This window comes from Herpailurus yagouaroundi, unplaced genomic scaffold (assembly GCF_014898765.1).
Source record: "Herpailurus yagouaroundi ecotype Mexico unplaced genomic scaffold, PumYag 161, whole genome shotgun sequence".
Classification (NCBI taxonomy): domain Eukaryota; kingdom Metazoa; phylum Chordata; class Mammalia; order Carnivora; family Felidae; genus Herpailurus; species Herpailurus yagouaroundi.
Window position 1 is genome coordinate 20,986,982 of NW_024412402.1, and position 12,971 is coordinate 20,999,952.

Consider the following 12,971-nt stretch of genomic DNA (forward strand, 5'->3'; position numbering starts at 1 on the left):
GGGAAGGGTTTAAAGTGGTTTCACTAGTGGGTGAGGAGGGATGGGACATGGGGCTGCTGCTTTTCATTTTAAGAATTTTAAATGCAATTTGATTTTTTTTTTTTAACTATAAAGTTTTTTTAAAACTTGTGAAAGTTCTTGGTGAAGGGTGGAGACCTCAGCTGTAAATGTATCAGATGTGAAATAGCCCTAACCATGTACCACTGATAGAGGGGTAGATGTCCCTGATGGCCAGGGCTGGAATAGCATGTGCAGACCATCTTTATGTTCCTAGCAGATATGTTCTAATCACCATCACCTGCTGTTTTTCTCCCACTTTACACATTCTTTAGGTCACCACCCAGGTCCCCCAGGATTAGAATCATTTTCCTTCTGAATCAGTTCTAGCTAACACTTATCTTTTGTTGTTGTTGTTTTGTTTTTTATTATTATTTTCTTTATTTTCAAGTTACTTAACAGACAGTGTACTCTTGGCTTCAGGAGTAGAACCCAGTGATTCATCTCTTACATGCAACACCCAGTGCTCAACCTGAAAAGTTCCCTCCTTAATGCTAATAACCCATTTAACCCACCCCCGGCACTCCCCCCATCAACCCTCAGTTTGTTCTCTGTATTAAAGTCCTTTATGGTTTGCCTCCCTCTCTGTTTTTATCTTATTTTCCTTCCCTTCCCCTATGTTCATCTGTTAAGTTTCTCAAATTCCACATATGAGTGAAATCATATGATATTTGTCTTCCTCTGATTGACTTATTTCACTTAGCATAATACCCTCCAGCTCCATCCACATTGTTGCAAATGGCAAGGTTTCATTCTTTTTCATCAGTGAGTAGTATTCCATTGTATATATGTATATTTACATAACATCTTCTTAAGCCACTCATCAGTTGATGGACAGTGGGCTCTTTCCATAATTTGGCTATTGTTGATAGCATTGCTATAAACATTGGGGTGCATGTGCCCCTTTGAATCAGCATTTTTGTATCCTTTGGATAAATTCCTAGTAGTGCAATTGCTGGGCCATAGGGTAGTTTTACTGTTAATTTTTTGAGGAATCTCCACACTGGTGGTTGCACCAATTTACATTCTCACCAACAGAGCAATAGGGTTCCCCTTTCTCAACATCCTCACCAACATCTGTTGTTTCCTGAGTTGTTAATTTTAGCCATTCTGACCGGTGTGAGATGTATTTCATTTGTGGTTTTGATTTGCATTTCCCTGATGATGAACAATGAGCATATTTTCATGTGTCTGTTTGCCATCTGGATGCCTTCTTTGAAAAGTGTCTATTCACGTCTTCTGCCCATTTTTTCACTGGATTATTTGTTTCTTGGATGTTGAGTTTGGTAAGTTCTTAAATAAATGTTTATTTATTTTGAGACACAGATATAGATAGAGAGAGTGAGCAAGGGAGGGGCAGAGAGAGGGAGAGAGAGAATCCCAAGCAGGCCCCAAGCTGTCAGTGCAGAGACCAATGCAGGGCTCAACCCCATGAACCATGAGACGATAACCTGAGCCAAAATCAAAAGTCATACGCTTAACTGACTGAGCTGCCCGGGCGCTCCAAATCTGTGAAGTCCATTATAGATTTGGGATACTAACCTTTTATCTAATATGGCATTTGCAAATATCTTCTCCCATTCCATTGGTTGCCTTTTAGTTTCACTGATATTCTTTGCTGTGCAGAAGCTTTTTTTTTTTATTTTTTTAATGTTTATTTATTTTTGAGAGACATAGCATGAGTTGGGGAGGGACAGAGAGAGAGGGAGACCCAGAACCCGAAGCAGGCTCCAGGCTCCCAGCTGTCAGCACAGAGCCTGGTGCAGGGCTCAAACCCACAAACCATGAGATCATGACCTGAGCCAAAGTTGGACACTTAACCAACTAAGCCACCCAGATGCCCCCAGAAGCTTTTTATCTTGATGAGGTCCCAATAGTTCATTTTTGCTTTTATTTTCCTTGTCTCTGGAGACATGTCAAGTAAGAAGTTGCTATGGCCAAAGTCAAAGAGGTTGCTGCCAGTTTTCTTCTCTAGGGTTTTGATGGTTTCCTGTCTCACATTTATGTCTTTCATCCATGTTGAATTTATTTTTGTGTATGGTGTAAGAAAGTGGTCCAGTTTCATTCTTCTGCATGTTACTGTCCAGTTCTCCTAGCACCATTTGCTGAAGAGACTGTCTTTTATCCATTGGATACTTTTTCCTGCTTTGTCGAAATTAGTTGACCATATATTGTGGGTCCATTTCTGGGTTCTCTATTCTATTCCATTGATCGATGTGTCTGTTTTTCTGCCAATACCATAACTGTCTTGATGATTACAGGTTTGTAATACAGGTTATAGTCTGGGATTGTGATGCCTCCAGCTTTGGTTTTCTTTTTTAATATTACTTCAGATATTTGGGATCTTTTCTGGTTCCATACAAATTTTAGAATTGTTCTAGTTCTGTGGAGAATGCTGGTGCTATTTTGATAGGGATTGCATTGCATGTATAGATTGCTTTGGGTAATATCGACATTTTGACAATATTTGTTCTTGAAATCCATGAGCATGGAATGTTTATCCATTTCTTTGTGTCTTCTTCAATTTCTTTCATAAGCTTTCTATAGTTTTCAGTGTACAGATCTTTAACCTCTTTGGTTAGGTTTATTCCTAGATGTCTTATGGGTTTGGGTGCAATTGTAAATGGGATCTATTCCTTGATATCTCTTTCTGTTGCTTCATTGTTGGTGTGTAAAAATGCAACTGATTTCTGTACATTGACTTTATATCCTGTGACTTTGCTGAATTCATGCATCAGCTCTAGCAGTTTTTTAGTGGAGTCTTTCAGGTTTTCCATGTAGAGTATCATGTCATCTATGAAGAGTGAAAGTTTGACTTCTTCTTTGCCAATTTGGCTGCCTTTTTTAATTTCGTTTTGTCGTCTGGTTGTTGAAGCTAGGACTTCCAACACAATGTTGAACAACAGTGGGGAGAGCGGACATCCCTGTCGTGTTCCTGATCTCAGGGGGAAAGCGGTTTTTCTTAATTGAGTATGATATTAGCTGTGGGCCTTTCAAATATGGCTTTTATGATGTTAGGGTATGTTCCTTCTATCCCGACTCGCTTGAGGGCTTTTATTAAGGATGCTGTATTTTGTCAAATGCTTTTTCTGTATCTATTGATAGGATCATATGGTTCTTATTTTTTAAATATTTTAATGCTTATTTTTGAGAGAGAGAGAGAGAGAGGGGGAAAGAGAGAGAGAAACAGAAAGAGAAGAAGCAGGGGAAGGCTAGAAATAGGGAGACAGAATATCTGAAGATCAGAAACAGACTCCATGCAGTGAGTGCAGAGCCCAACATGGAGCTCAAACTCATGAACCATGAAATCATGACCTGAGCTGAAATCAAGAGTCAGCCACTTAACTGAGCCACCCAGGCACCCCCAGGATCATATGGTTCTTATCCTTTCTTCTATTAATGTTGCATATCGTGTTGATTGATTTGCAAATACTGAACCAGCCCTGCATCCCAGAAATGAATCTCACTTGATCATGGTGAATAATTCTTTTATTGTACTGTTGAATTTGATTTGCTAGTGTTTTTTGTTGAGAATTTTTGCCTCCAGATTCATCAGGGATATTGGCCTCCAATTCTCCTTTTTAGTAGGGTCTTTATCTGGTTTTGGAATCAAGGAAATACTGGCTTCATAGAAGGAGTCTGGAAGCTTTCCTTCCATTTCTATTTTTTGGAACAGTTTGAGCAGAATAGGTATTAACTCTGCTTTGAATGTCTGGTAGAATTCCCCCTGGGAAGCCATCTGACCCAGGACTCTTATTTATTGGGAGATTTTTGATAACTGATTCAATTTCTTCCCTGGTTATGGGTCTGTTCAAATTTTTATTTCTTTCCACTTGAGTTTTGGTAGTGTGTATCTAGGAATTTGTCCATTTCTTCCTGATTGTCCAATTTGGCATAAAATTTTTCATAGTATTCTCTAATAATTGTATTTCTGTGGTGCTGTGATCTCTCCTCTTCCTTTCATGATTTTTATCTATTTGGGTCCTCTCTCTTTAGTTTTTGAGAAATCTGGGTGTAGGTTTATCAATTTTGTTTATTCTTTCAAAAAACCAGCTCTTAGATTCATTGATCTGTTCTACTCTTTGTTTGTTTGGGATTCTATGTCATTTATTTATGATGTAATCTTTACAGTTTCCCTTCTTCTACTGGTTTTGGGTTTATTTGCTGCTGAATTTTGGGGTCCTTTAGGTGTGAGGTTAGATTGTGTATTTGGGATCTTTCTTGTTTCTTGAGATAGGCCTGAGCTGCAATGTATTTTCCTCTTAGGACTGCCTTTGCTGCATTTCAAAGGGTTTGGACTGTCGTGTTTTCATTTTCATTTGCATCCATGTATTTTTTAATTTCTTCTTTAATTTCCTGATTAATCCATTTATTCTTTAGTAGAATGTTCTTTAACCTCCATGTATTTGGGATATTTCCAAATTTTTCCTTGTGGTTGATTTCAAGTTACATAGCGTTGTGATCTGAAAATATGCATGGTATGATCTCAATCTTTGTGTACTTGGGCTGTTTTGTGACCAGTATGTGATCTATTTGGAGAATGTTCCATGTCCACTCAAGAATATGTATTCTGCTGCTTTAGGATGAAAAGTTTTGAATATATCTGTTAAGTCCATCTGGTCCAATGTGTTATTCAGAACCATTGCTTCCTTATTGATTTTCTACCTAGATAATCTGTCCATTGTTGTAAGTGTAATTACATTATCAGTAAGTTTGCTTATGTTTGTGATTAATTGATTTATATATTTGGGTTCTTTCATGTTGGGGCATATTTATGATTGTTAGCTCTTCTTGATGGATAGATGCTTTAATGATATAATGCCCTTCTTTATCTCTTGTTATTGTCTTGGTTTTAAAATCTAGTTTGTCTGATTTAAGTATGGCTACTATGGCTTTCTTTTGATGTCCATTAGCATGATAGGTGGTTCTCCATCCCCTTACTTTCAACCTGCAGGTGTCCTGAGGTCTAAAATGAGTCTCTTGTAGGCACCATATAGATGGATCTTGTTTTTTTTTTATCCATTCTGATACCCTATGTCTTTTGATTGAGGCATTTAGTCCATTTACTTTCAGAGTGATTATTGAAAGATATGAATTTAGTGCCATTGTGTTATCTGTAGGTTTTGTGTTTGTGGTGATGTTTCTGATCTTTTGTAGTCTTTGCTGCTTTCCATTCAGAGAGTCCCCTTACGATCTCTTGCAGGGCTGGTTTAGTGGTCATGAATTGCTTTAGTTTTTGTCTTAATCTCTCCTTCTATTCTGAATGACAGCCTTGCTGGATAAAGGATTCTTGGCTGCATATTTTTCCTATTCAGCATATTGAATATTTCCTGCCACTCCTTTCTGGCCTGCCAAGTTTCAGTGGAAAGATATACTATTACCCTTACAGGTTAAGAACCATTTGTCCCTAGCTGCTTTCAGAATTCTCTTTGTATTTTGCCAGTTTCACTATGATATGTTGTGGTGTTGATCTGTTTTTGTTGATTTTGAAGGGAGTACTCTGTGTCTCTTGGACTTGAATGCCTGCTTCCTTTCCCAGATTAGGGAAGTTCTCAGCTATAATTTGTTCAAATAAACCTTCTGCCCCTTTCTCTTGCTCTTCCTCTTCTGGAACTTCTATGACACAGATATGGTTTCATTTCATATAATCACTTAGTTCTCTAATTTCCCCCCTTTTGATCCAGTAATTTCCTTTCCCTCTTTTTTTCACTTCATCATTTCCCATAATATTATCTTCTGTTTCACCTATTCTCTGTTCTGCTTCTTCCATCCTTGCTGTCACTGTGTCTAGTTTATTTTGCACCTCAATTATAGTACTTTCATCGTGACTGTTCTCAGGTCTTTGATCTCTGCAGCAAGAGTTTCTCTGCTGTCTCCTATACTTTTTTCAAGGCCAGCTATTAGTCTTATGACTGTTAATCTAAATTCTTGTTCAGATATATTGTTTATATCTGTCTTGAGAGCAATTCTCTGTGATTTTTCCCAGAATTTTCTTTTGGGGAGGATTCTTCCATTTTGTCATCTTGGCTAAGTTTCTGGCTTTTATGTATTTTAAAAGCTTGAGATAGGCCTGAGCTGCAATGTATTTTTATCTGTATTTAGCTGCAATGTAATTTTTGCACCTGAGAGTACTATTTTAAAAAGGGATCATACCCTATCCAGGACCTGACACTTCAGGAAGTGTTTTTGGTGCATGCACTCTGTTGTCGTGTATTTGGCTGCTCTATTCCACTGGACAGTCCTCTGCAGAGTTCCTCCCTGCTTGTAGTGGTGGAGTGTTTGGACCTTCAGCCAGATGTGCTTTGATTTGTCTGTTTAACCCTGGAAAAAGAAAACGAGGAGGGGGCTGGGGGGGGGGGGGGAGCCTGATCCCACAGAAAGAGAAAATTGAGAGAAAAGACCAGAGAAAACTGTAAAGCTAAGTTCAGAAAAAGAGAAAGGAAAAAAAGCAGGTCCCCCCTCCACTGGGGGCTCTGCTGCTCTCTGAAGCCCCACTGTGTTGGTGATGGGGAAAAAATGGCAACACCCCAATTTCTCCTCCCCAGATCGAGTGTCTCAAACCACACTGTTCATGCAGCCCTCCGAGAGTAGCTGGGGGGTCAGCTTGCCCTGCTCCAGTCTCTCACGCCTCCTAGGCACTCAGCCGGGATTCAAAACCCCATGTCTTAAGGGGCCCTGCACTTTGCAGACCCTGTTCTGGTGTAGTGCCACCCTGCCCTGCTGATAAAAGGTCTTTGGGGGGCGCCTGGGTGGTGCAGTCAGTTAAGCGTCCGACTTCAGCCAGGTCACAATCTAGCGGTCCGTGAGTTCGAGCCCCACGTCGGGCTCTGGGCTGATGGCTCAGAGCCTGGAGCCTGTTTCAAATTCTGTGTCTCCCTCTCTCTCTGCCCCTGCCCCGTTCATGCTCTGTCTCTCTCTGTCCCAAAAATAAAAATAAATGTTAAAAAAAAAAAAAAAAAAAAAAAAAAAAGGTCTTTGGCTGGTACCTATAGGAACTCTTGTCCTTGGGGAGGCAATAAACCCTCTTCCCACAATACTCAAGGAAGGGGGCTGTTCTCTTCCAGTGTACCCCTGAGATCGTTACACTGCGCTATGCATTCTGGGCTGGCTCCCTCCTCCCCAGGAGCACAGCCATGTTTCCAGCTCCATTTGGAGAAAGGAGAAAGTGAGGCATTTTTGTACCTTTGAGTTTCAGCTCTAGGCTAGATCCTGCCAAGCTGTCTCCCTCCACCTGAGGAGATCTTTCTGCCACTCCGCAGATCGAATTCCTGGGTGTTTCAAGTGATCTGACCTCAATACTGCTGTGTTTGAGGGTTGAGGAAAATCCTGGTCCCCCTACTTCTCTGCCATCTTAAACCAATACTTACCATTTTAATCGTATAGTCTGCATGACTGTAAATGGGATAAATATAAATCATGACTGCTATCTTTTTTGGAATAAGGTGGTGTTTATATAATTTTTTTTTTTTTTACTAAAGTGTATTTATTTTTGAGAGAGGGAGGAAAGAGAGAGAGAGAGAGAGAGAGAGAGAGAGAGAGAGAGAGAGAGAATATATGGGTGGGGGAGGGGCAGAGAGAGAGGAGACAAGAGAATCCCAAGCAGGCTCTTAGTTCTCAGCACAGAGCCTGACTTGGGGCTCAAACTCACAAACCATGAGAACATAACCTGAGCCAAAGTCAAGAGTTGGGGCACTTAGTCAACTGAATGTCCCTATATAATCATTTTTACTTTTACCAAATTTGAATCATATAGACCATATTCCTTTATATTAGAAGGCTGCATCAAATCTCTAGATTTTTTTTGTTTTTTTGTTTTACATTTATTTATTTTTGAGAGACACAGCAGGAGCAGGAGAGGGGCAGAGAGGGAGGGAGACACAGAACCTGAAGCAGTCTCCAGGCTCTGAGCTATGAGATCATGATCTGAGCCAAAGTTGGGCGCTTAACCAACTGAGCCACCCAGGTGTCCCTCAAATCTCTAAATCTTCAAATTATTTTCAAATTAGGTGGAAAATGATATTATACCTTCATTTGTCATCTGGAATTACAGTATTTATCAATTTGTATCATTTTGTGAATTGCATATTCATGTCTTTTGCCCATTTTCTTATTTGCAAAAGACTAACACAATAGCCATTTACCGTAACTATTACAAATGTCTTCCTGATTTAATGTTTTTGATATGCAAAAAATACTTACGTAGATGAATTTTCTTTAATTCTCTCCACATTTAGGTAAGCTTTTGCACCCTGCGATCAGTAAATATTTGCCTACCCTCCTCCCCACCCCCAGCCCCCTTTTATTTTACCCATGTTTTTAGAGCCAGGAGTATTCTCTTGCGCCAGGAGTATTCTCTTACGCACTCACTCAGCAGACAGGACTTTGATGACATAACATGAAGGCTTATTTTATGAGAATGAGTGGATCCTTCTTAACATGGCTTATGATCTGGAATCCTCAATCATATACTGTGTTTCCTGCCAAAATATACATTTATGTTTTCTTCATTCAGTTACCTAACAGCTGTCCCCTATTTTCTTAGGTGTCCAAGAACACTGATGGCAAACTTTAAGGGCCATGCTCTCCCAGGGAGTTTTTTCTTGATAGTTGGACTGTGGTGGTCAGTGAAGTATCCACTGATATACTTCCACCAAAAGGGGAAAAGCAGCCAACTGACTCATTACCATCAGCGCCTTGAGATCATTGAAGCCGCAATCCGAACTTTGTTTTCAGTCATTGGTAAGAAGGGGCTTATCTGGTCCAGGGGTCTCCCCATCACATGCAGAACTTGAACCCATTTTCTGGTCCCTGTGAAATGGATGTTTCCACCAGCAGATAATAAACAGGGATATTCAGTTGGCCAGTAAATATTTTATAGTATCTGTTGTGCACTGAGCTTTGTAATGTTAACAGTTAATAGCACCTTACATCGTAGCGCACCATGAAACACTGCCAAATAAACTACATTCTTTGCCCTAGAAGGACACAGGTATAAGATGTAGGAACAGAAGATATACTTTATGAGAAAGGTAAAACACAAATAAAAATAGAAAACAGAACAAATTAGAGTGAGCTCATGTACATGAGTTACAAGAAAGTACTAAATGGAGTTTAGCTTTAGAAAAAAAACATCTTTTTTCCAATTGTCCACTAGAATCTCAAGAGTAGTTACCACCCACTTCCTTGGCATATCCTCCAACCCCAAATCTCAAGCAATTACAAAGATGGGAACTTGATGTTGGACGGCTAATAAGAGAGGCAGTGGAAGAGACCCCCAAAAAAAGCCAACAGAGGGCTGTCTGAAAGGGATTTTCCCTTACTGTGTCCCATTCCAACAAAATTTCACGTCCTTCCACCGTGACTGGTCATCCATTCCACTCCACTAATGGCCACATTAAAAAGGGCCAGCAGTGTCAATAGTAGAAAGTGTTCTTCCTCAGGATCCGCTCTGAGTAACGTGAGTAATGAGGGATCTTATTCTGCACTTGCATTTTGCCACGAATCACTTTGGCTGTCTCTCAGAAGGAATGGAAGCAACACCAGCAGCTTCTCTTGGAGGGAGCAAAGGTGCTTAGCTTGGTTTGCCTGGTCTAGCTGAATTTTCCCATTCACCATCCAGGTATCTCATCTTTCTGGAGTTGAGAAGTGACAGGAACTATATGGCTTAAATGCTAAGGACAGCATCAACTTTGCCTAGAAAATAGAGCCAGAAAAATATTTGGCCTCTTTGCTGGGTGAAAATTAATAGTCACTCAACGTCTCCTGAGCTCCTACCATGTGCAGGAACTCACTGCTCCAGGTTTTTAGGCTAGAAGGGGGAACCAAACAGTCCCTGCTGCCACAGGACTTCCATTCTAGTGTCAGTGGGCCTCCCTTCTCCCAGCTTGTTTACACCAATTCCTTGATCCTTCATGCATAAATTCAGGAAGGGGCTGGGTTTAAAACAAAACAAAGTTTGGAGAACAGGGTTCAGAATGTGGCCGTAGAGAATTATTCGAGGCCCCAAGAACGTTATGGCACCAGGCATAAAGGCCAATCTTTTGCTTTCCTAAACAAAAGACAGAGAAGGGACAAGAACTGAGAGCTACCCCATCTCAAAGGCTTACGTCTCCTGACACCGCAGTGAAGGGACCCTCACCTGCTTCTCCCAGTGTTTAGGGCACAGAGACTGAAAGCTAGAGGAAGGTGCTCACTCTGTGCTCAGGAAAACCATGCACTTGAAGTCAGCCCTCACAGACACACCTGGCAGCTGCTTCTCCCCCTTAGGCGTGCACAGGTACCTTTATCACCAGCGTGTCTCTGCTCAGATTCCATTATTTGCCACCTACTTGTTCCTTTCCACGACTTCTTTCACTGCTCACCAGCCACATTCTCACATAAGTGATGATGCCTTGCCTTCATCTCAGCCACTGGACAAATATCCTGGGGACCTGTGTGGCTGTTTCTATTGCTTCCTTGCTCTGCACCCCCACCCCCAAAGAAACAACAAAGGCAAGAGGTCTACACAGGCTCCTCAGCAAATGCCTTCTTTTATACTCAAGTAGCTGCATCTGAGAGAGCAAAGTAGGCTTTCACCCGCATCTCGCATCTCGACTTCATTCATGACTTGGGGGCATTTGTTTCCCATCTGCCCCGGAGCTACACTTCCCTCCTTAATTTCCACTCTCACTTCCCTGCAGGGATCCTGGCAGAGCAGTTTGTTCCAGATGGGCCCTACTTCCACCTGTACCATGAAAACCAGTGGGTGAAGTTGATGAACTGGCAGCACAGCACCATGTATCTGTTCTTTGCAGTCTCGGGAATCGTGGACATGCTCACCTATCTCGTCACCCACGTTCCCCTGGGGGTGGACAGATTGGTTATGGCTATGGCAGTATTCACTGAAGGTAACTTAGGGGTAGGGATGGAAAAAAATAACAAAGTAAGAGACAAATTGCATTTGTAACAGACCAGAATATAAAGACCAGAAGTACTGCAAAGATAATAACTTTCCCCAGAAAATCCAAATCTCTGAATTTCAAAAACCTGAATGGGACTTGGTCCTGTGCTCTGGATGATACAGGTGACATATCCCATAAAACAGCACATGAAAACCTGAGGCTCTTAGCCGGTCTCTGGCTCTCTGCACACAGCCTCTCCCTGCTCCCTCCCCCATCACACTCATGTACCTGAGTGCACATGCACACTGAAACACGTAAGAACTCTCCAAAACGTGGATGGATGCTACCCATGCCAGAGAACTCCCTCTGTCCGGGGGAAGAGACACTGTACTCCACCCCCCACCCAGGAGTGTTCTTGCCTGGACTCCATTGCAAACCTCAGGAGACCCACCCAGCAGCTAGGACAGATCTCCCAATATAACTCATATTAACCAGAGTAATGAGAAGGCACTTTGTAATCCAACCACCTCACTTCTGTACCCCAGGAAGAGACGAAGAAAGGTTGAATCGGGGCAAAACTGAATTTCAAGTACACATACACACACGATTTGTCACCAATCAGCAACGTTTTTCACCTACACATCCTGTATTGAAGCTACCACGGATTAAGAGATTTTAAGACACATCCTTTGCAACTTATATCCACTTCATACACAAAATAAATCTAATCTGCGTCTGTTGCCCCACGTCACATAAACTGACTTTGCAACTGCTGACAAATCTCGCTTTGAGACAGGTGTAAGAGGGCATTCTAGCAATGGAGTAGAAACCAGCAAATCTCTGATGGCTGAAATGGCTTTGTGCAGGTTTTCTCTTCTACTACCATGTCCATAACCGACCACCCTTGGACCAGCACATCCACTCACTCCTGCTGTGTGCACTGTTTGGAGGGACTTTCAGCATCTTCTTAGAGGTGATCCTCCGGGACAACATTGTGCTGCAACTTTTCCGAACCACTCTGGTTATTCTTCAGGGCACCTGGTTCTGGCAGGTAATTTTTCAAAACAGTGCGCTTCACATTGTGTGGATTCAGGGAGCCCCACTGAGTTTGTCCAAGAGAAGTCATGTAGGGGCAGCACTGACATGCCATGTGAATGGGTTGAGATGGCCACTGGTCTCCCCATGTCCGCCCATGACTTAATTTTACCCATTAATACCTTGCTCACGGATCGACAAGCAGAATCCACGGAGCATACAGAGCGAGCATATTAAGAAATTCCCCATCTGCCCTCCCCAGTGGAGGTGCTGACCCCATTCACAGGGCTCCACATGCAGTACTTTCAGGGGTCATTTCTATAGTTTGTTACAAGCTCCACTTGCTAAACTGCTGACTTGCAATGTGGGCCCTGAAATTTCATTTTAATAAGCCCATACTAAAACCAGAATTGACTCAGGTCAGTTCTCCTATGCAAAAAGGCCTTTTCTATGCTAATGGAGGTATGAGGAATAGGAGGTAATGGGAATGCATGGAAACTTGGGTAGCACGGGAAGGACGTAAGCTTGTGCCTCTCAGAACCAACTAAGGCCGACTTCTCTGTACTACCCACCAGATCGGGTTTGTGCTGTTCCCACCGTTTGGAGCACCTGAATGGGACCAGAAAGATGAAGCAAACATCATGTTCATCACCATGTGTTTCTGCTGGCACTACATGGCTGCCCTCTGCATTGTGGCCATCAACTACTCTCTCGTTTACTGGTAAGCCCAAAGGAAGACAACTTTTGTCTAGCTTTTTTCTCCTAACCCCTTGTCCCCAAAATCTACTGCACTGCATTTTTATTTCCAGTGTCCCACATTTCATAACTAACCAGTGCTAACTTCCACCACTTCATGAGTGCCAAATACTTGCCAAGTTCTGTGCAAGGTAGTCTACACCTGCAAACGGGCGAGATATTCAAAGGCTGAAGGGCTGTCTGGTCGTAGTAACCTCACAGACTCAGGTTTCAAAGGCAGTTCTGACAGACTGGAAGGCTGTC

At 41.9% G+C, this 12,971-nt stretch overlaps 1 protein-coding gene across 1 annotated transcript in view; it reads left to right on the plus strand.

Moving 5' to 3' along the window:
• The window catches only part of TMEM45B (transmembrane protein 45B), a 39,827-nt gene that overhangs the window by 25,192 nt on the left and 1,664 nt on the right, over positions 1-12,971 (plus strand). The window contains exons 2-5 of the mRNA XM_040483541.1: positions 8,600-8,796; positions 10,737-10,943; positions 11,804-11,988; positions 12,548-12,693. Of these exons, the coding sequence (XP_040339475.1) occupies positions 8,616-8,796; positions 10,737-10,943; positions 11,804-11,988; positions 12,548-12,693 (719 nt within the window). The 5' untranslated portion in view covers positions 8,600-8,615. The remainder of the gene's footprint in view (positions 1-8,599; positions 8,797-10,736; positions 10,944-11,803; positions 11,989-12,547; positions 12,694-12,971) is intronic.